We start from the raw sequence: 23,892 nt of genomic DNA on the forward strand, positions 1-23,892 counted from the left end.
CCGGTGCCGCCCGGCGGCCGCAGCAGCAGGAAGCGGCGGAGCGCGGCCGGGCAGCGTCGGGGGCAGCGATCGCCGTGTCCCGGGGAGGGGCCGGCGGCGGCGCCCGGGGAACGTCCCGAGGGGGGAGCGGCCGGGGCAGCGGGACCGGGAAGCTCCTGCTATTCCCGTGCCGGGAGCCCCGGTGCCGCCTCCGCGGCGGCCTGACATGAGCTCATCGGCGGCGGCGGCGGCAGCATGGCCTGTGCCCGGAGGGACGGGGAGGCGGACGGCGAGCCCGACCGCTCCCTGCGGCACATGCTGCGGGCGATAGCGGAGGAGCGGAGCCGCGCCGGCCTCCGGCACGACATCAGCGGCCTCGGTGAGTCGGGCGGGGCGGGCGGGAGGGCAGCGGAGCCCGGAGCTCCGGCGGCTGAGGCGGCCCCGGCGTGAGGCGGCCCCGGCGTGAGGCGGCCCCGCGCCGGCCCGCCCTCAGCAGCGGCACCTGTTGTGTTCGGCACACGGGCACGGCCCCTGTGCCTGCCCCAGCCCCGAGGGCTCGTCCCCCGCTCCATTGTCTGGAATGCCCTTGGAGAAAAATGGTCAGGCAGCACCGCGCGCGTCACCCCGTGTTGTATTTAAGTGTAAACTACGTGTCGTGTGTGTTTTGGGATGGAATCGGCGGATTTTTGGTGCCTCTTGGCAGTGCTGGCTGTTGTGCGGCTCTCAGACGCTCTCTAGAGATTCTGAGGCTGACACCTCCCTTCTCTGTTTAAATGACTTCACTCGGCTTGCCGTGGTCTAGTAAGCACAGGATGTCGTGGCTCTTGCAGGTCGGTTAATTTTTTAAACCGTGGAGGGTTTCTTAAGCTTTCTGTCGTGTTTGTTTTCATCTCGGCTGATGCAAATTTCACGCAGCAAGTCTTTATTTAGCTTTTGGCAGAGCTTATGCACTGCAAAACAGAAGTTTCAGGTTGAAATTCGGTCAGCTTTAGGCAACAGAATGGTATGGCAGCTCGTTAACCAAAATTGTTCACATCAGGAAACTCTTCTGGCCAGGCTAATGAATAGAAATTACTCATTTTTATATTTAGCAGTGGTGATCACGGAAATTGTTCTTCACATCCAAAATTTCTGTCTACCTTATTCAAAGCTTTTATATAGCCAGGACTGGACCTGTGTTCTAAGGGGGTGAATATCCAGAAATTCTTGCAGGTGCAGTGTTTCAAGTGACAAAAAGTGCTATACAACACTTGTTTCTTCCATGGTGCCTTTATTAATGACTCCTCCCTCCTCAGCTCGTTTATAAGGCCCCAAAAGTCTCATCCATTTTTGAGTCTTTGTTAAAAGCTCAGAATAAGTTCTTTTTCAGGTTTTACTGGAGGTGAGGTTTGGATGAACATGGGGCATCTCTGGTTCTCTGCCTTTATGTAAACAGTTTGTCTGCCAGTGCTTGCTGTGGTCTCCCTGGGAAGGAATGGGCTCTCTGTTCTTTCCTTTTGCTTTGCCACAGAGTGAAATCTTGTATGAACAAAGAGAAATGATTCTTGGTTCTTTATGCCTTTTTTTCTGATAGAACTGGCTCTCTGGGATGTAATGTAGTGTTGAAATATTACAGGGCCTAATAAAGTAAGTAAAATGTTGTGGCAAAGGAATTGTAAATGAAATTTAAATGCCTATGAGATTGCATTCATTGGAAAGCTTCTGTCACGTCCTGTTTGGCCATCTCATGTTTGAATGTGTGATAAAGACTGCCAGGAAGAGAAATATCACCATCACTTTCTTTTGCTGAAATTAGGAAAGGAAAAACCTGTGGTAGCTGGTAAGACCATGCAGATATTCCTTCTCTGCTTGTGTTTGAGCACACATCCACAGTAGCCCATCGTGGGAGGTCCTGCTGAGTGGCTTTGGGATAGTCACACAAGGAATAGGACAGTGGACCTCTTTTCTGCCAGGTGAAGATTAGAAAGGTGAACCTCAGGAGAGCTGCTGAGCTCGTGGCACTGAGGGGCTGCTCGTGGCTGAGGAGATGTGCCCCTGTGTGGAGATGTGCATTTTGCAGTGTGTTCCCTGGTCCTCAACACTGTCATTCCCAGCTAATGAGAACTCTTTCCCCTATGCTGTGATTTGTTGCCAGGCTAATAAATTAAGTTGAAATACCTCCTTTAGGAAAAACATCTTCTCCTTTAGTAGAAACTGTAGATGAACCCAAGGTGTGATTCTGTGGCTTGTGCATGTCTGCTCTGTACTGATGAATGCTGTTGCAAGGCACGCAGCACAGCTGGAATAGCCCGGGCTGTTCTGGAGTGTGCCGGGCTCTGGCAGCACAGCAGATGTAAAGGATTTTCCTCAAGCTCAGAAGTCATGAGAGTAGTCACAGTCCTGTCTGGGTTCAGGTGGCTAACACAGATTTTGTCTGCCTTTTGTGCCTGGGTAGCACATCACCTGTGGGGCTTAGGGACCTGCTCACCCACAGCTGGTTTTATATTTGTGGTGGGGTGTTTTGTAGTGGCCATGTCCTTCTGAGCTGTATCAGCAGGTAAAACCTGTTGTTTTCAGTTCCCTTCAAATCAGCTGGCAAAGACTCCAACAGTGTCTTTTCCCTGAGTGCTGCTAATCCCTCAACAATAAAATGGGACTCACTGGGTCATAACTTGGCCATTCTCGCTCCTTTTGTGTATTTTCTAGAAGTGAGCCCAAGGAGGAGGAAATTGCTATTTCTGCTGACTCTGAGGTTTGCTGAGAGGAATTGCTTTGTTTCAAGAACATCACATAAGCATTTGGACAGGCTTTGTTCAGAAATGTAAATCCCCTTGAGTGGTGGGATTTTCCATAATGTCCTGTTTGTGTAATGTACAAAATGTAGCACTTCAAAATAATGACTCATGTCATTATTTACCAAGCTGGGAAGGGTGATGTCTCTCCAAGAATTCTTGGCTGGCTGTTGGTGTCACCCAGTTGGACAGCTCTGGTGTTGTGCACTAAGGCCCCTCTGAAATGCTGTTGGTTGCAACACTTCTGTGGCAAAATACTTCTCCTCCTGAGGCAATCACAGATGTGCTGTGTGTCTCCTCAGCCAGGCTGCATGTAAGGCTCTAAAGTTTCCTTTCGGCCAAATCCCTGAACTGGGGAACGTTTTATTTTTGGTGGTTCATGATACTACTGTGTAACATTTTCAGATACTTAATTTCCTTGTCCTTCTGTCATTCAGTGACAATTTGCCCTGCTTTTAGAGTAGTGGAGAGGGTTGGGATGGAGCCTGACTTTATTCATACTGGAATTTAGAATGAGAAAAAAAAATTAATAGGTAGATCCTAACAATCTCTTGAACTGTGGCTAGTCTGTAATGGGGACATGTAGTGGGTGAAAAATGGAGAAGTCCTAGAGGTCCTGAAGAGATCTGAAAAGAAGGTGACTGCCCTGTGGAGTGCAGCACATGGGGCTTTCAAAAGCAGCTGGAAACTGAGGTGTGCAGCAGGAACCTGTTCCAGGCGCCAGCAGAGACCCAGTGGTCTTACCTGTCATGAAGAGTTTCTTGTTCTTGCTTTCCTGGTGGTTCTGGGGCTTGAACAGAGGAGAGGAGGTGTACTTGGCACAGGGGCAGCAGAAGCAGGAATGTTCATCCTCAAAGGCAGGGGTTGCCTGGACTTGTTTGTGCAGCAGTGCACAAACCTCAGGGCTCATCATGTGAGAAGAGGCTGGAGTGTGATTCATGGGCCACGTTGCCTTGATGAGTAAGACCTGGAAAGAATTCTTTAGCCTTCCTGAGAGAAGGGAAGGTGAGGTGGCACACAGTAAATGCTGGTCACTGTGATGGAAACACAATGTGGCTAAAGGGATGAAGAACAGGGGAAGACATTTTTTGGAAAACAGAAGAGGTTAAAATGAAAAATTAAAAGGAGATTAATTTGGATTTGAAAGTACTAGATTCAGGCGCTACCTTTTTCATAGTGTAGTAACTTTTAATTAAATTATAATATTCAAGAAGGATATAATTGTGTCTGTAGCTTTGAAGAAAGTATATCCATAGTGTAGGTGGAAGTGTCTGCAGAGGATTTACTGCAGCACAAAACTGGTTTGACAGGAGTCACTTTCCAGCAGACACAAAACATTCTTCATTCATGGTTCTTGGAGTTAGTTCAGGGAGTTGTGGAGTCAAAGGTGAGAAACTACAAAAGCTGCAAAGCTTTTCTTCCTTTGATCTGTCAATAACAAGAAGGTATGAAAATCACATCTGTCCTAAAAACACTTGAGGCATGTATATAACCAAATTCACCAATGAGTATGTTTTATTTTGAACAATTTGATTTCAGCCTAAAAAGCCTTTTTTTGTTACTTTTACCTTATTATTTACACCATTTCTTTTTCCCTATTTATAAAGTGTTTTGCAGCTAATGAATATGAAATATTCACTAAAAAATGTATAGTCAAATACTGAGGAGAAAAAGAAGATACTCATGTAAGAAACTTAAAAATAGTAAAATAAAAAAGTGTTTATAGAGTAGCTTCCTAATCAGTCAAAACAAAAATACCCCCCTGCAACATTCCAACCAGGGGGAATCTGTATTTTTTTTCAGGAAGAGTTCTAGAAAGTGCAAATACAATGCAAGATCAGAACAGATTATTTAAATCAGAGTTAAATAGGTACTTTGAAATCAAAGTGATTCAACCAGTTTACCCTTAGGTAAATATCCTGAGGTATTGAACCTCAGATTTGTAGTTGGATAAAGATGAGCAGATAGCAAAAAAATTCCAGTGTGAAAGACAGATTATTTTAAAACTGCTTTTTGGTGGTGTGGTGTTTTTTGTTGTTGTTGTTTTTGTTTTTTGGTCTTTTTTTTTGTTTTTTTGCCTGGCATTGAAAAATGTCTGGAAGACATTTCTGCAGTCAGAGGCATGTAGACATTTGATGTGTACACTTGGATGTGGTGGTGTGGGAGAAACCACAGGTGGAGCCAACTCTTAGATCCAGTGGCTTTGTCCAGGGGATGGGAATGCCTTTCTGCTTGTCCAAGGGTTTTGTGTCCTGGGATCCCACCCTGTCACTTCCACAGTCAAGTTTAGGAGTGTCCCTGTAGGATCAGGCCACGGAGAATAGCGGTCTGGGGCTAAACTCTAGGGCTGCAGCTCTCCAGGGTTAATACCTATTCCTGTGAGGTTTTATTTTTTTCATTTGTTTTTGTCTTTTAAAGGTGATTCATTTGAAGTTCTGTTTTGATAGTTCCTTAGAACCTTGTCCATGCTGATGTCACTAATGGTCTGTCAGGCTTTCCATCACTCACTGGTGTGTTCAGGGATTTGTCCTGTGGCTGTTGGAAAAGGTTAGCTTCTGGCTAGAGTGTGGCAGATGTTCCACATGGATAATATAACAGACTCTCTTTTATTACAGCTTTCACATCTTTTTGTAACAGTTGGGTTATTAGTTTGTTCTTTCATTTTAATAGAGATGAAACCTTATGGGATTTTTCGTGTCCTGCTCCGGAGTGTGCACGCTCAAATTATAAAAATCAGACTGGAGATGCTGAAGTTGAAAGGCAAGATTTTTTTTTTAAAAAATCAGGAAAAAATCCACCACCACCCAAAAAACCCAAAAAAAAAAAAAAAACCCACACAAAATACCTTCCAAAACATTGTTGCCTTACCAAAATGAGCAGTTAAGTTTCTAAGGCATGGCATGCTGTTGTTCATTTTTGGATGCTAGCTGGTGTTACTGGATCCCCCCCCACCATTTTTTTTTCTTTTTTTTTTTTTTCTGTTTAGTGTCCCTCTGGGCAGAATTATGTATCCATAAGACTGATAATGGGAACAGCCAGGATATTTGAGAGTACCCATCTCTTATTTATGTAATACTGTAGCTCTAATAACCTTAACTGCTTAGTTTTGTTGTCCTACTAGTGTGCTCTAAACCTTTAGTAAGTTGTAAATCTATTTAGAAGTCTGAGTTCTGTTTTGGAATTTAAGATGGATGGGAGGATTGTCTTAGGGATTAGGACACCTCTTACCTATAAGGTTCAGGATGGTTGTTTTAAAGATTTAACACTCTGTTTGCATTCTTTCCAAAGAATGAAAACTGGAATTTCCTGAAGAATGAAGTGTGTTGGTCTCCCCTCTGTTAGTCTGATCAGGGTGATGATCAACAGAGAAAGCTCAGAGGGTTCAGGCTTTTCAGTAGCTGAAATACACAGTGTCTTGTGTCCAGCTGCATTTCTGGAAAGCCAAACCCCTGCAGTTAAATAGTTAGTGATGATTGTTGCATCTGCTTGTCCTTGTAAACTGGCTCAGCAGGATCAGCAGCTGAGGTAGCAGCTGACTCTCATTTTAAGTATTACCTGGAAGTGAACAATAAGGTAGAAAGAGAAAGTCTGCACAAAATCAATTCATGGTGTCAGGATCCCACTGAATAGTGAAGCTGCTTTTTGCAGAGAGCTTTCAAAAGTATGTGAAACAAGCTGGTTTTGGTCTGTCTGCAGTCCCTTGGGGTGGTGAAACAGGGCGAATTTCAGGGAATCAAAGCTGCTCTTTTTTTGAGGTGTGTGATCATAAAGAGGGTTTTGATTGCCTTTCCCTATGCAGGCAATAAAATGCAGTCAGGATGCAGGAGCAGCAGATACAGCATCATGCTGCTGCTGCTGTGGAGCTGTGGTCACCTGGGCTCACTGCAGCAGGACTTCTGTTGGCTGAAGTTAATCGGGTGCACCAACAGTCCTAAGTAATTTTTTCCCCTGAATTCTTACTGTTTAAGGTACAAATTATATGTGTGAAGATTTATGGGGTTTTCTGCAATTTCAGGGCTTTAAAACTGAAGTTTTTGTTGTTTTGGTTTGCCTGGTTTCTAGTATAGACAGTGTGCCAGTACTATGCAGAAATTGAACCCTGAAAACAGTAATTTTCTTTTATCTTCCTACTCTGGGGGTTCCCTATATATATTTCCTTAGAGGCCACAAGTTGAGTCCCTTTAGGTGAATGTAGTATTTTGCAGGCAGGTAATGTGTTGTGATGTGAAGAGCTGTTCATTTTGGAGCCATATCTGTCCTGTCACAGCAGTGAGGAAGCAGCTGCTGCTGCTGGTATTGAGGCTGCATTTGGTGTTTCAGAATATTTTTTTTTGCATAATTTTCTTTCTTATCTCAGAAGGCAGAGCAGATGTCAGGCAATCATCAGTCCTTCACATTTGAAGTATTCTGGGTTGTTTCCAGATACAACAGTGTGCTGGATGTGCAGAAGTGCATTTGAGGTGGCCTGACCTGTTGAACTTTGTCGTGTTTCCCTCTGGAAAATGACATCATTGGGCTTTTTGTTCCTCCTTTTTAGGCAAGATGTGCTCAGTGAGTCAGGCTGAGACTGCCCCTGCTTTTGCTGTTTGTGTTGAAAATCTTTATGGCTCAAGAGTGACCCAGCATTTCATGAGCTCCCATGTCAGGAATTGCCCTGTCACCACACCCAGAGTGATTTCAAGTGTCAGGAATATTGTGATAGGTGTTGCTCCCATTTTATCAATCTGCTGGTACTGCATGGTGTCAGGTCTGCTGGAGGAATATGGGTGAGCACTGAGGTGGGGTTTCCTTTGGGCACATGGAGGTGGAAGATAGATTACTTCTGATTACCTGTGTCAGGAAGTAACATAGGTAGTTTTAGCTCCAAACTCTGTTTGCATGTCTTAACTGCCAAGCTTGGATAAAAGGCAGAAGTGTGTTGGGAGTTCTTGGTCCTACCTTGCAGGACTTGGAGAGATCAGCAGGAACTTGAGAAATGGATTAAAATGCCAGTGAAGCTTTGGCTGTCATTGCACTATGAAGAGCTTGATTTAATTGCCTGGAGATGCTGAAACACCATCAAGATGAGGGAAGTGTTTTGAAATGGATTTATAACATTCTGCTAAGAGCTGTGAAGGATTTCACTGGAAATTTATTCTTGTGCCTTGTTGGAGAGCAGATACAGGAGATGCTGAATGTCTAACAGTGTTGCATTTCCAATACTGGATATGTTTACTTGCCTGCCTTAAAAGACCCTGAGAGGTGGGTTTCAGATTTCCATAAAACTCAGTGCTCTGTAATACATACTAATAAAATAACAATACACAGGGTGTTCAGTATGAGTGAAGTAATCAGTCTTGAGCAGATGAGTTTATTGCCCCGGGGGTGGCACTCCTGCTTAGTGATGGCCTCATCTCATCCTTTCAGAAGGAAAGCAGCAAGTTCATGGCAGTGCAACTTGGAGATAAAGCTCTGTAAACCCAGGTGTCTTTCTGAATAATGATGATCCAGCTTTTTATATACTTTGTAGGAATGTTGAAGTACCTTTTTTTGTTTGTTTCTAATGAGTAGTTTAATTCTGGCTAAATAATGAAGGTCTGAACAGATGACCCTTGTTTTGCATAACAAGGGTGACTAAACTCTACTCAAAGCATCGTTTGAGTTGTTAGTAGCCCATGTTTTACATGATTAAAGGGGAACTGATTTCATCCTCTTTGATCTTTGAAATTAAAAGCATACATTATGTTATGCTGAGTTCTTTGCTCTAACTCTCCAGATTCATTCTGGATTGTTCTTAATCAGTGGCTTTTCTTTTCTTTCAGTTAACAAAGGAACAACAATTTAAATGTTTGCATTAGGTGCTTTAAAAATGACCAGAATAGAATTATGAGATTTTTCACTTTCTTCTGTTCAACAGCTGTCAATTTAACTCATTTGGTGATAGATATCTAAGTAGTCATATGTGTGTGTATATTTAGTACAATGCATTAATCCTCTAACACAACAGAAGTATTTTTGAATGGAAGAATGATCCTTTTGCACTTGTCCTACACTTGAGTAGCATCCATGCTCCTAGAAGCCAATAGGGAAAATGTGGTTGAGTCTCCAATGGAAAAGTGGAAAGGCAGGCAAAGTGTGTGATCCCAAGTAGGCTGTTTGCCACTTTTACAATCTTGCTGTCTTGAATTAATTTCTAAAGTAGCATTTCTAGGTATCTTCAAATAAAGAGACTAAAATTTGGACTTGCTGTGTTGAAGCTCACTCTAATGTTTTGCTCTGAGGCTGCTGTAGCTGGTGCCAACAGAGTTGCACTGAGAGCAGGCTAGTGTCCTGTTCCTGGAGACTCTTCTGTCTTCTGTTCCTGCCTGTGACATGGCCAGGAGCACCACCTGGCCTGTAAATAACATACATTCTGCTTTATTAACAAAAAACATAAACACAGAGTTGCCTGTGATTTCTTGCAGCAAAACTTGAATTCTGAGTTCCTTTCCAATTTGAATTATTTTCTACAGCTGCCAGAAATGAAGAAAACTCCAGGGTCGAATTTTTTAGCCTATATTGTTCTGAATGGGTCAAAAAGGGAAAATCAAGTGTAGACATGTCCTTCCTCTGTCTCCTTTTCTGGTAAGAAACTTTGAAGGGAATCACAAATGTTTCTTCAGAAAAATACTATGAAGAATGCAGCAAATGAAAATGCAATGCTTACCTTTTACTTGCTTGTCCCTGTCTGTGAAACCTGAGATTGAGGGCTTTTCCTAAAATTTACAGAAAACAAAAGGATAGGGAGAAATTGCAGTTACTGTGGCTGTATCTCTAAAGCCTTGGTGTGTCTCTTCAAATGCAGGATCCATGCTTCAGTGCTGTAATGATTGAATAGAAGAATAATAAGATTTATAATATTTACTTCTAAACTAGTAGTTGCAACATCAAAAGGCACTTTGATTACACAGTAAACTGTGTAATCAAAATCTCAGGGGAGGATGTTTGTAAGCCCAGTGGTGGGCAAAGGCAGTAAAAGACATTGCCTTGTGCTGCTTGTGCTAGGAGTTTTCTGAGGAAGACTTTTCTTCTTCAGCTCACATGTTCCCGCCTGAGACCTTGTAACTGTCATGAGATAGAAGTGATTTCTCAGAAGATAAAGTCTGTGACCTTCTCTGGTTGTTTATAAGGCATTTTTGTAACTCTTTTTAGCCAGGAGAGAGTGCCTGTTGAGGGTGATGTGGTGGGTGGGAGAGACCCAGGGAGGGGAAGGAGGGCAGAAGAAGCAGAGCTGAAGTGCTGAACAATAGTCGTGTTGCAGGCTGGAGGCAAAAAGCCTCAAAGTCTCTTAACTCTTTAGCCCAGGATTCTGTTCCCTTGGCCAGGTTGCTGTAATACACCCTGTACAAAGCCTTCCAGGTCTGCAGGGATTTGGAACTGTGCAAGTCTCCCCTTTGGATGAGAAAGTGGAGCAGTGATGCTGGTTACCAGTGGAAAGGGATGGCATGTTGTCGGTAGCTAAAATATGAATGGAGGACTAAACCTCTGTTTATGGACTAGAACAGCAGCTTTGCAGTAGTTGCTCTCCCTTAAGGAGTAGGGTGCTGGCTTTATTTTGAGTCCTGTCTGACAGTAATGTCAGTGCTAAAGGGAGTGCTGCCTAAATAGCTGAAATATCCAGGCACTGGCAAAGACACTCAGTTTGTTGGACAACCCAACCCTGAACAACCCTAAGTGGGATTTTTAAAGGGCTTTTTTTTTTTTTTTTTTTTTTTTTTAAGAAATACATCCTTTTTTGGACTGGTTGTCTTATGTGTGTGCATAGGAGGTTGGGCACCCAGCTAAGAGATGGCAGTGTCAAACAAGTTTTTTTTAAAATCTTGGCTGCAAGATAGGTGAAAGTGTTGGTTGTCAGCTTCTAAAACTGAGTGGGTTTGTGGTGTAGAAGGTAAGTGAGAATTATGGCTTCCACTGTAAAGTTGCCAAGTGCTCACTCAGAAAGATGCTGCCGATGTTTCTAACCAGAAAAGAGACTGAATTTGGAAAATGCCAGTCTGTGATAGTAAGTATGGATAGGAAATAACTCTGCTTCTCTGCCAGCTGCTGTTGTGATAGCTGCTCCTTCCTTCTGCCTTGACAGCAAGTTGCTAACTAGCAGCCTGGGCAAAGATAAGGTACTGGGGGAGGTACATACATGAAATTATCAGTAATAACCACAGTCTTGGTAGTTTTGTAAGGCTGGAATACTTCTAAAATACATTTTGCTGGTTTTACCTGACCTACCACAGTAGTCTCTCAGATAGGGCTTTGACAGTGGTATTTATTAAGTGTGAAAATAGGGACCTTGGATGTCATAAATTTACAGAAGCAGCAGTCTTTGATCAGAGGGATTGCTTTGGTAGAGAACAAAAATAGCATGTATTTTAGCAGTGAAAACACATATTTGTACTGTTATAGACAAGTTTCTGCACTCCAGCATGGCCAGCATTCTTTGTAAGTTGCAAAGTGACCTTTCCAGGTTGGATCTAGGTCCTGGAAAGTTTGGGACTGTTGCTGGGTAGTCCTGAAGGCAGCAGTAGGAAATGTGTAAGCATTTGTCCTTCTTTCACTGGATTTCAAGTGTCTGCATCCAGTGGGGTTGCCTCTGTTGAAGGAAAACGTGTACACCTGCACTAAATCCCCAATTAGGCCAGCTCTCAAACACAGCAGCTTTTCTGCAGTAGTTTCTTATGAAAGGCATAACAAGGTGATTCCTCTGGTGCTTCCCTAATGAGTAATGAAATCTGTGGAAGTGATGCTGCAGTCCTTTGGGAATTGTGCATAGTTTGAGACTTTGGGTGCCATTTCCAGGGAACTGAACTACCACATGCTTTGAGAGGCTGAAGTACAGCAAAGTAGCTGACAACTGTTGGATGAAAATGGATTTATTATTTCTGTGCACTGCAGTTCAGTAGCAGGTAACCATATCCTTTCAATTGTGTTGACCCTTGCTAGGGTTAGTACTCAAAGTAAATTGCCAGATGCCTGTAAAATGCTGTCTTTATTTGGTGTTACATACTGGCCTGTCATATTGGATGGTTTTTCTCTAAATTTATCTTCTAGGGTTCCTCTTGTTGGAAAATATTTCTCATGTTATTATGGTTCCATTTGAATTCTACTTTTTCAAAGTGGAAATCTGTAGATGGTGCACAGTAGTTTATGCTTTTAAATTATGCAGGGTTTGATTGGCTTTTCAGTGTTAACTGAAATGATGGTTTTCTCAGCATATGGATGTAATAGTAAAGAAGAGACCTGCAGGAAGATGTGTGAACTTTAGGAATACATTTTACAAATCTTTTTTCTACCAGAGATTGTGTTTGTCTTCTCAGCAATGATGCTATGAAGCAATTTTCTGCTGTGGAAGAAGTGCAGGTAAAAATGGAAATGGTGAATTGAAACAAATGTGGATGAGAGAAAGTAATCTCTCTCCCATCTTCCACTTCTGAGTAACACAGAAACCATCCCAAGGAGAAGAAAGCAAAAAACTGCAATGCCCAGAGTCCAAAGAGTGAGACTTCTTGATGCTGTTGTGCAAATAAGCACTTCTTTTCCTTCAATATTCTCACTACTTGCATGAAATGAAGTGACAAATAAGAAATACTAGTTTTTTTCCAGGATGTGAGGAATCACAGGGTCCAATTTGAGGAAGCTCTGAAGCCCCAGCCAAACTTTGTGGCTAGTGTTTAATCTCAGTCATGTTCAGTTATACTTTTCTCTGTCACTTTTAGTGGACTTTGAAAATACTACACAAAAATTTGTGTGTCCTTTGCACTTTGGTGGCCAGCATCAAGTGCATTCCAGCACTGTAATGTGACACTGCATGGCTGTTGTGTAAACATTAGCATGAGTTGCAGGATCAGCTGAGTTGTTCTCTTCATGTGTCCTCACCTTAAATAATACATGAACTTGTGCTGGACTTCCACAAGGTCATCCTGTGCATGAAAGAAAACAAAGGGAAAACAAACATGGTAAATGTAATCAAAGTGGCAGATTATATGTGAAGTTCAGAAAATGGAATTAAAAGTGTTCCAGAAACTGAAGTTTTCTGAAGCAACCACAAGTACTTTAGAAAGCAGTTGAGGATGTAGATAAGATATGTTATTGATATCTAGAATGGTGAGATGAGTACTGGGCAGAAAATCTTAGTTTGGTAAGAAAACAGGAAGAGAAAAACCCCAAAACCAAAATAAAACCCCAAAGCTGAAAGAGAATGCATGTTAACTCTGGTAGTTGAACTGTGGTGTACCTTCTCTCCTAAGGTTACAGCTCTCTGTGGGAGTTGTCCTACTGGCCTTTAGCTGTTTTCTACATATGCTCTATAATTGAGCACCTGAGCACCTCTATATATATATATATATATATATATATATATATATATATATATAGGTGCTCAATTCACCATAGAAAAAACAATTTAATCCTTAACAGAACCCTTTTGTGTTGTGTATTGTTCTCCTTTGGTTGTGCGTTGCAGATATGCCTAAAGCCACATTCAAGTTTACTTCTGTGAATCCCTTCTCTCTTGGGTGAAATTCAGTAAAACACAAAATAGCAGAAAAGAATTGTTTGGATTCAGAAAGAGCTGTACAAGATGTTAAGAGCAAGGGAGGCAACTGAGAAACTTTTGTTGGTTGATTGCTCTTCAGTGTCAAGGGTATTCCTCGGGTGGGTGGAATTGTTTCCGTTGCTGATGTAGTGGGTTTTTAAAAATTTAATCTTGGAAAATTAAAGCACATTAAATATTGAGCTTTCCTGTGTAAGGTATTGTTGATGAAGATATATTTAAAGTGAGGAATTCTGGATGAATTTTCTTAATGCAAAGCTGTGCAGTTTCACACGTGGCTGTGTTTGAAGCGTTGCCTGCAGAAGCTCTAATGTTCCCTCCTCTAGGCCTGGTCATGTGTCTACTTGTGCACAACACATTTGAAATCTGCACTGGTGTCCTGCCTGTGCATAAGGCTTCTTCCTTTTAGTTGTGCTGCAGCTCTGCAACGAGATATGAAGAGCAAGGAAAAAGAGGAAATAGTTTCGTAGAAAGGCATGTTTGTGTCCCAAAACTTGTTGCATTAGAAACTCTGTCCCTGGGTTTAGCTGATTGGCAAACATCATTTTCACAGAGCAAGTTGGTATTACCTGCTTTGAGAGCTGTAATTGTTCCTGTGTTCAGCAAAGTTGAATGTGCAGAAAGTTTTTGTGGAATTTGCTAATTTTTAATATTGTAGGCTTCAAAAGGTTCAGAGAAGGGCAGTAGAGGAGCTGTGGGGATGACTTTTGTACAGGAGATAGTTCAGTAGTAGGGTAGGACTTGTCAGCCTGGCAAAGGGATGCTTCAGGTGCTGTGTGCCACAAGCTACTTGTGAAGTAGATGGTGTGAATACAGTGTGTAGGCAGTAATTGCTCACAGTGTCCTTCTGTGATTAAAACCATTGCTTAAAGTTGGAAATTGGTATGAAAGAAAACTCCTGCTGATGCTGAAGAGATATGGGGAGACTGATTCAGTGATCAGAATCCAAATTTACCGTGGACTACCAATGCTTATATACTGTTTTAGGAAGACTAGTAATGTTTACTACCATGATTAGGTTAAAATCATGTACACAAACTTACGCATATTACATATTACTCTTGCTTGCAGAGTTTAATGAAATTTTCTGGTAAACCAGTCTGATTGAATCTTCTTTTAATCCTCAAAGTTCTATTTGCTCTTGCCAAGGCATCCTGTTATCAAACTTCTTATGCTAACCAGGTCCAAGGTCCATCATCTGTTTTGTGTCCCAATATCTCAACAAACCCCCAAGCTCCTAAAAAACTCCTAAACCAAACAAAACCAGCCCCTGTATGATAAAAGCTGGGTTTCAAACAGTCACAAACAATTGTAGGTGTGTCCAAGGAGATGATGGACAGGTGACTGGAATGGCCATCCAGCAGGAGCTGCCATGTTCACTGGTCTCTGGCACAGAAACACTGGGGGCTGTCAGGATACTGAGGAGGAAGGTGATGCACTCCTGCATCATCCTCTGTCCTTCCTGTCCATCTCCAGGGCTGTTCAAGGCACAATACTGGGGTAAAGAACCTTTGGGCTTGACTCACTGTTCTTACATGAAGTTTTTGTGTTCCTTGGAATTAAAAGGAAAGTGTTCTTCAAGGGATTTCCTCATCAGGAATGGCCAGTAGTAGTGTTTCTCTGTGAGGTGTAATACAGAGAGAATTTGAAATATTTCTTTAATTTTGTACTATTCAGTTTTTGGTTATCTGAATTTAGCTACTTTGTGGTATTTGTATGCTGATCTTTTAGTAACTCTGTGGAGTTACTGGATATATAACTTTGATCATTAAACCTGATGTAAGACATTGTGCTGCAGAAAAATACCCCAGTGTTCATCCCAAGAAACTCCTAAGAGACAAGAAAAATAAGCTCTTTGTGTCACTGTTTAATTAACCAAGACCAAAGTGCTGGCAGGGAGATGGTTTTACAAAGAGATTAAACTGCAGTTCTGTGGTGTCCTGTCAGGACACTCCAAGTGGTCGTTCCAGATGCTTGATGATACTGACATTCATAATTGGTGTCTAAATAGGTCCTTGGTATCTCTCCTGTGTTTCCATGGATGCTCTTGGGCTCATCTCTGCTTATGCTAGAGTCATAATCTACGTATCTGAGAGCATTTTTGACAAAGAATAGCTTAAAGCATGTTTCTCATTAAGTACAAATGAAATATTTGGAAGGTATTTATTTAACTGATCTGTCTCTGTGGCAGGATGGCAATACTGCCTGATCCTGACAGATGGAATAGTCAAGCAGGGCTGCTAAGGGACTTAATCAAACCAAAAGAGTTAAAGAGCTGGTGATGGGGGCAGACAACCCTCTTCTGGTGTTTTTTTGACTTGAATTTTCATGCCTTCTGTACAACCTGGATCATTTGTGAATGCTTCTTTTTTAATTCAGTGTCTAAATATGTGAAAGCGTTCCTTCAGAATGGGCAGGTGCTATGGTTAGAGCTGTCTGACCGTGCTCTCTCTGTTTTATCTCCTGATTAGACTCTCTTTCTCTGAGGATTTCAGTGTGCAGAAGTGTTGTGCCTCACATCCCTTGTGCCCCCCCACCAGCTCCCCTTTGTTGCTGAAGAAGTAATTAAACTTTTGGGCCCTAAAATAAATGTTGAAAAAGACCCTTCAGGTGATGAGTTGTCAAGCCCTACTCTCTGTGCTTTGCTCTCTATTTTGTGTTCCCCAGCTGGGGAGGTTTGCAAGGCCAGAACCTCTTTTGGCTGATTTTGTCTTCCTTAAGGCCTTTCCTAGGTGAGTTAGAGCCATCTCTTACACATTTTTTTTTTAATCCCAAAGTACTGTATTTTCTTTTGAAAACCAGATGAGATCTTCCTTTTCCTAAACTTTTCCTGCAAATTGTAGAATTGGTAGTTGTGTTTGAGGGTTCTTTTCACCCTGAGCCCTCCTCTCCCCATTCCAAAAGTCTGTAAATACCACTGGGGCCAAGTGAAGTCCTTAAATACATGAGACAGGCATTAAGTGTTTGTAACTTTGACTGGCAGGGCTGTCTGTGCTCTTAGGCACAGCAGTAATGACTGCTAAAAGGACTGCATGGTACTATATTCATTAATCTAGCTGTGGTCTGGCTTTAATTCTGGGTGGATGAATGGATAAGAGGCAGTTTCTGGAAGGGGGGAGGTTAAAACAGTAGGAACTGCAGGAAAAGGTAGGGAAACAGATTGTAGGTTTCAGAGATTAGCAAGACCAATTTTGTTGAGTTTGGTAAAAGCACGATTTAAATGGAAAAGGCAAAGTAACTCAAAAGACACCACCAGGTGGATGAGATATAGGAAATACTTCTCTAGTGATAAATTTTTAAATAGGATATTTGTGGTAACCTCTTAAACAACATGCTTTAGAAGTCAGGATAATATGTAGTTACACCTAGTAAGAGTTATGTATATTTAGATGCCTGGACTATATGGACTTTTTCATAAAAACAGCAGGTGGTGGAATAAATGTACTGCCACTTTTTTGTACAAAGTTTGGACTTTTTGCAAAAGTCTGCAAAGAGACCAGTCATTTGTCTCTATTGGTAGATCATTACATATACTGTTAATAAACCAGAAATAACTGACAGATGAACAATCCAAAGGTCTGCTCTGTCCTGCTGTCCTCAGCCAAATGAGAGCAGCTTCGTGGAGGAGCCTTCCTCTGCTCTCTAGGCACTGACTGTGTCTGCACTCTTCCTCTTGCTTGCAGGGGCTATTTAGAAGGTAGAAAACCCCAAAAAGGCATTATAAAAATACCATAATTACATTTATTAGGAAGTCTGTGTTAGATTGGCACCAGCTATCCTTGCCTTTTAATTATTTGTTTTTGCTGGTTCAGTTCTATACCCAAACTTCTTGCTAATCAGGGCAGATTTACTCCCAGGTGAGGTGCTTGAGTACAGGAAGGCAACCGGGGTAGGGACTCTGGTGTTCCTACATCATTCCTGTGGCTGTTTTGGGAAGGGGATTGGAGGCAAGAAGTTTGTGTAGCTGTTGAGGTGTTGGAGAGCAGTGCCTTGGCAGTTCTCCTGCAGTGGAGTCACTTGTCTTACTTGGGTGGCCAGGCTGGTTGTTGCTGTGAAAAACACCAACCACTTGTTTTAAAATTTTAAAAGCTTAACAGTAATAAAATGGTTATAAAAATAGTAATAAAAATTAGAGCAATAAGAATTTGGACAATCAGAGTTAGGACAATAAAAAGCAAAGAAATATGGACTGTCTGGATGCCTTCTGGGCAATTAAGCCCCGAAAGCACACATGCTAACAAAGGATTAACTCTTAAAAACAACAGCCGGTTGCATATTCATATATCTCATACATAATGCAAAAATTCTTTTCAAACAAATGGTGTTTTTTGGTTTTTGTCAATTCCCCCTCCTTCATCTTGGTGGCTCCTCAAAGTCTGGAAGGAGATGGAAAAATTTTGGTCTTTTCCAATAAGGAGGCAATAATTCTTCTCTTGGGGATTTTGGTGTCTTGTTGCTGTTATCTCTGTGCAAAGAATTTCTTGATTATCTCATCCCTTTCTTGAGCTAGTTAAAAAAAGTATCTTGCATCGCATAGTTTCTATTTTAACATTGCTATAACCTAAAACTATACTTACCACACTACTTAAAAAAAGATTAATACAGTACTTCTAATTAATACAACATAACACATATAGTATTCCTTTTCATATCTGCAAAGAGCCAGTCATATAATCTGCACTTTTCACATTGCAGTGACTTCCCCAGTAACTTCCAAGGGCTTTTCCGAAGGCTTATAGCAAGAGCCACAAATGTCTTTGTAGCAGACAGGATTTGCTGGGGGATGGCAGCTTGGGGACATTTGTGTGGTAAAATACCACGTGACCCTCCCTGAAAGGGGAAAGTAATGCTGCTTGACCAAATCTCTCATCAGCTTTATTTTCTGCACCTGTGGGATCGTGCCAGTGGCATGAAGGTGGAGGTGGCATCACCAGTGTCTGACACCGGGAGAGGGATGACACCTGCCAGGTCCTTGCTTTGCCTTAGGCTGGCAAGGAAGGGCAGGATTATGGGCATTTGGGCTCCTGGGTTCTTTAGGTTTGTTTTATCCCATGGATTCTGTGTTTTGTAAAGTGGAGCTCAGGTTTCCTCCATGCCCTGTGCCAGAGGTCCTGAGTAGAGCTCCTTGGTTGTGCCACTCTTTCCTTGTGCCACTTACAGGGATTTATTGTCTGGAGACTTCCCTTGCCCAGGTGGGCATGGTTGGAAGTGACCCAGGGGTTCAGAAGGCTTTGAGGTTGATCTGGTGGGAGATATGTGTGCTTGGGAGCCTTTGCAGAGGCCTGGGAAGCAGAGACTTCTGCAAGAAGAGGCCACGTGGAAGGGGCCAGCTAGTGACCTCGGGTTCTGTGCCTGGAACCTGAGGCCATGGCAGTGGCCAGTGTCACTTGCATGGGAAGCCCATGTGGAAGCAGCATTTCCCAAAAGCTTTTTCTCTGTAGCACATTGTCATTGGGGCTGGTGAAGATGAAGAGAGCTCTCCTGAGGTATGGACCCCTCCTGGGGGTTATTCACCCCCTTGGGATGAAACAGCCCCATGGGTGGAGGAAATGGCTTATACAGAGCCTGTTCAGTGTTGCTTTGGTCCAGATTTATTATATCTGGGAATTTAATGGATTTAAGTTTTCCTTCTCTTTGCTGTATAACTGATAAAAAACATTTATCAGCCCAAAGTCTGGCCAGATGAATCTTTTCAGTCTCATTTGAGGGGAAGTGTGTTGAAGGCAGGGCAGAGCTTTTTCCAGCTGCCTCTTGGGAAGGAGCTGGGAGAAGCAATTGGTCTGGAGGTGGGGTGGCAGCACATGTGCTGAAGGCAGGGCAGAGGTTTTTCCAGCTGCCTCTTGGGAAGGAGCTGGGAGAAGCAATTGGTAGGACCAAGCCCAGCCTGGATTTGAAGGAAGGTGGCTGCCAAAATGAGTCTTGAGAAGATCTGGTCCTACTGGTGGCAATTCAGGCCCTGCCACATTGAACAGCACTTTCTGGGGCATGCCCTGAGGTTCAGGGTGTTACCAGGGGGCAGCAGGGGCAGCTTTGGGTAGCTCTGGCTGGGGCAGTGGGAGTGGAGAACTGGCTGCTGGAGGAGGAAGGGAATCAGGGAGCAGCCAAGAGCAGCAGCTCTGAGCGGCTGTTCCAGCAAGCTCAGGGGGTTCCTGTGGCTCTTTTGGAGTTTTTTTCCAGAGCACTGGGATGTTTCCCCCACTGGGGGCTGTGCCAGGTGCTGGGAGGAGGCAGCGATGGAGCCAGAAAAGCTGTCAGTGGCATCATGTGGCACTGTGTCATTCCTGTCTGGTGAGGCAGAACGCTGGCCCATCTGTGGTGGCAGGTGGGAGCTGGATCTGACATGAGGTGCCTGTTCAGTTCCTGGCCAGTGGAGCTTTGGGAGGCTGCAGGGACCTGGCAGGGCTTCTTATCTCAGGAAGAAGGAGATAGGGGAGGTGGAGGTTGTGTGCATGTTGAAAATCACTTGAAGGCTGAAGAAAAGACAGTAGATACCTGTTTTTGTTGACAGGGTTTCTTCTTTTTCAGTCAGTTTGGGTTTTTTATGCTGCTGGGTGGAGCAGCATCAGAAACTCTTTAGGTTTTTCATTGTCTGCTTCTCTGTACTGGTGCTTTCTGCTACTCTTATTTCTGCTCCCCTTAATGGGCTTCTTCAGTCTCTGAAGCTGGAGAGGAAAGAGGGAAGCAGCTCATTTTCCCAAACTCAAGTGGAGGAAGGGAGGCTGAGTGCTCCCTCAGTTTAGCTAGGAGAAGGGGGAGAGCTTCTTCCATTCTAGTTATCTCCACACATTAATTGCATCCCACCAAAAAGTTGATGAGATGGCACAGGCACTATGAGACTCCCTGAATTTGCAACTGCACAGCTGGGGAGCCCAGTGTGCAGGTGTGGATTTCCTTGAAATCAATCCTTGTCTCCCTGCAGTTCCACACCCTTTTATGGATGTCTTGGCTCATCCAGCTGTTTTCTGAATAAACATATAAGTTGGAGGTTTTTCTAACTGGGGTAATACTGCATCTTCATCATCTTAGATGGATAGAAGTGTGCATGCCACACTTGGCAGGGTAGAATAGTTTACTTTAGGGTGTTATAGATTAATAACGTGATGGTTGGCTCTCACAATTAAGAGATGAATATTATATATATATGTTAAGAGAAGTTTTGTAGATATATAGTGATATTATTGTAATATGTCCTCCCATAGTCCTCTTTCCTCGTCCCCTTGTAATAGGCTCGGTAGTGGGGGCATTTGGGGAGGGTAAGATTATTACCAGGAGGCACAACATGACAACAGCTGACCTCCAATCGAGATGGAAGAGAGTGATCTCCACCCATGGACGGCAGAGAAGGAGCTGACTGACAAAACCTTGGAAGGGCCTCAGGCTATAAAAGGCAGAGCAGCCATTTTGCAGAAGAGCACGTGGCCACTGGTCACGGAGACTCCTGGTGCTGTAATCTTTCCTTATTAAGTCCTTTGTTGTATTTTTGTTAAGGTTTAATAAACCTCTGAAATTTTAGAAGTGAGCATTGTTTCTCACAAGGCTAAGGAGCAGGGTTGTATCTGTGACATGTCTTGACTCTGTTGCTGCTGTTACTTAACATGATGCCTTCCTTTTTTAGCCAAAGTTCTGCCAGTAAAATTTTTTCCTTCTGTACCACGTGCCTTCCAACTGTTACTTGCTGCTGAAGTTCTGGAAGTTCACTAGAATCCTGTTTTTTATAAGGTCAAGCTGAAGGGATTAAGTGGTGTTGCTGTATGCAGTCTTGGGAAGAAGCCTGAACTTTAGATTTCTGATGATCTGGTTAGCTGGCCACTTCCTCTAGAGAGGGAACATCCATTCTGATTTTATGCAGTCCTAATTGCAACCTTATGACATCAAAGATAGCTTTAATATACGTGAAGCACTTCTTATATTGTCCTTGCAAAATACTTGGCTAAACTCAGAAAAAAAAAATTAAGTCCAGTGTGAGTTGCTTAGAACTCTCATTTCATCACCATGCTGGGGCTGTAAAGATCTTCATTAGTGTTTAATTAACTCCTAAACATCTAAGGATAGTTATTTTACAGATGATCATTGCGGCAGTGTTGGGTGAAATGAGTTTTATAATGTTTCACAGTGAGGAGTATCTCCTGGCAGACTAAAGAAATAAAAGCATAGCAAGAAACATTGTCTAGCTGAAATTATTATTCTTCTAGGCTCTGAGTAGTACATGCTGAAAAAAATTATTATCCACTGAATGAGAAGTCTTTTATTCTATTCTTTTGAAGCAAAATAATAACTTGACACTTCCTTTTATCCAATGATTTTTTGGAAGGCATTAAAAAAATAAATTCATTATTTCCTATGTGGATATGAAGTCAGTTCCCTGAAATGAATGTTCAGTATAAAAACCTAATAGGTAAGAAGAAAGACATTTATTGCATAGTAGTTGGCGTAAATTTTGCTTCTAATGAGGATAAAATATATGTAAATGAATAGTTACAGTAATTGTTGTAGTTAGGATTTGTTCATGACAAAGGTCTCATAATTATATAACCAACTATGGGTTTATTAAGATTTTGGGTTTATTAAGATTTATAGTCTCAACTCTTAATTCCATTTTATTCCTTTAGAAGTGGGATTTGCTAGGGGAGGAGCGTTTTCAGGAAGCTGACTTGCTACAAACTCTCAACCATAGACGTTTCTAATTTTCTTCTTGGCAAAGCTGGAAGGCTTCCCATGAGAAGCTGTAAATTACCAAAATTACTGTAATGGGGGGATCTAATAGTTGAAGGCATTCCTGAGTGGATCTGACAGTTTCAGGCTTTAAATTGTAATAGATTTTGTCCCTCTCATATTTTAAGAAGTTCTGGTTACAAATAAAAATGTTTTGTCTCCTTTGCAAGTTAAGGCAATTTAATAGTAGATTTTTAAAGGCTATTTCTTCTTGTGTGCTGTTGCACATCCTCTCTGCTTCTCCTAGAATAGAAGAAAAGCAGCTCTTTTGCTGTGGTTTGGCTATTTTGGCTTCAAGACGAGTCCTTTAGCCGCTGCAGTCACAACAGTTACAGCATCCTTAGGCTGGTTTTAATTACAGCAGAATCTGCAAGCATCTCTGAAGCATGGAGAAGAATTTTGCATCTCATCAGCTGCAGGTGGGGTTGAAATTGACAGTGATCCAACGTGGCTCCAAGGGTTTCCAGGGTTTTTCCCCTGCATTGTGCTGCAGTGCTGATACAGGTTCAGTGCTGCAGTGCTTTTATCCCCAGGTAATATCCCCAGGACTAAGGTTGAATCCATGAAATCACTATGTTCTGTGTTCCCCAGCAAGGGTAAAAGCACACACAAAGTTCTGGTGTTCTACCCAGTTTCCTGCAGGTATAACCACCAGAAATGTATATCAGAAATGTATATGCTATAACTACCCCTAAATACTTAGGTGAGGATGGTAAATTCCTGTGGTTTATAGCCCAAAACACACCTGATGGTGTCAGCAGCTCATGGACAGTTTCTCAGAGTTTTGCATGTACTGTAAGAATCTGGAAGTGATTAATAAACCCTTTTTTATAATGCTGGATTTAGATAACTTGATTTTGCATTATAAATCTGGGAGTGCCTTGCCTGGACTTACTTTTTTTCCTTGTCTATGGAGCAAACCAAAGCAATGTATTTCTCAACACTAGAGCACTTTCAGAGATGGTTCTTAGAGAATGTACATTCATTTTTTAGTTTTTCTTTTATCTTTCTTAGAACTTCAGAGGCACTCAAGGCAATCCTCTTTCCTCCTCCCTCCCCACCTAATTAAGGTTGGGAATTCAGGTACTCTAACCCCATGAGATTTTCAAAGTTTCTTTGAGGCTATTAGTTAATCACGATGAATGTGTGCCGTTTTCTGCTCTTTGCTAAATATAGAGGTGGGACTGGGTCATGGTGTCCTCAGCTGTCAGGGGTGCCACAGAAACTTTTTAACCAAGCTGAGCTTTGTTTTATCTGCAGGGATTTTTGCCTTCACTATTCCGGCTGAGGTGCTGCTCCTGAGCTTTGTGGCTTGAATGCTTAGGAATCAGCTTTGAATTTCCAGCCTGCATATGTGTCAGTGGCTACTTTAGAGCCATTTGGCCTTGTGGCAGCAAGGTTTATCCTTACACCTCAAGAGTTCTTTCTCTCTTCTTGATATTCCTGTGTGAATATACAGACCAGTGATGGTCCTGTCCTTTTTCACACTGGTTTTGTGAGTCTGAACACACTGGAATCCACTCTTATATGCTCTCAGGTGTAAGTATTTGCTGTACACAGTCCTGTTCATCTGTGCCCTAAGGAGACATTCCCATGATGAGGATGCCCAGGATCTCATATCTGATCTCTCCAGCACTTGATTCCATTTGTCCACTGGAAAAAAATGGATAGTCCTTAAGTACTCAAGTATTTAGTGCAGATTTTATTCAGGACTGCACATTATGTTCCGTGCTGCCTTAAGTAATTGAAACTACTTCACTGCAGTCATGCAAATAAAATAATTGCAGTGTGGCATGCAATTAACCTGCACTGGGAACTAGCTACCATGGCCTTTTCTCCCTCAGCATTCCTGGTTTTTTTTTTGTTTTG

The 23,892-nt window shown here is 42.5% G+C and overlaps 1 protein-coding gene across 2 annotated transcripts in view; it reads left to right on the plus strand.

Annotated features, from left to right (window-relative positions):
- Nucleotides 1-234: 234 nt before the first annotated feature.
- KIAA0930 (KIAA0930 ortholog) overlaps nucleotides 235-23,892 on the plus strand; it is a 58,129-nt gene continuing 34,471 nt past the window's right edge. For both annotated transcript variants that reach the window (XM_041398576.1, XM_041398577.1), the window contains exon 1: nucleotides 235-358. In XM_041398576.1, coding sequence (XP_041254510.1) covers nucleotides 235-358 — 124 coding nt within the window. The remainder of the gene's footprint in view (nucleotides 359-23,892) is intronic.

This window comes from Onychostruthus taczanowskii, unplaced genomic scaffold (genome assembly GCF_017590055.1).
Source record: "Onychostruthus taczanowskii isolate IOZ18803 unplaced genomic scaffold, ASM1759005v1 scaffold15, whole genome shotgun sequence".
Taxonomy (NCBI): Eukaryota; Metazoa; Chordata; class Aves; order Passeriformes; family Passeridae; genus Onychostruthus; species Onychostruthus taczanowskii.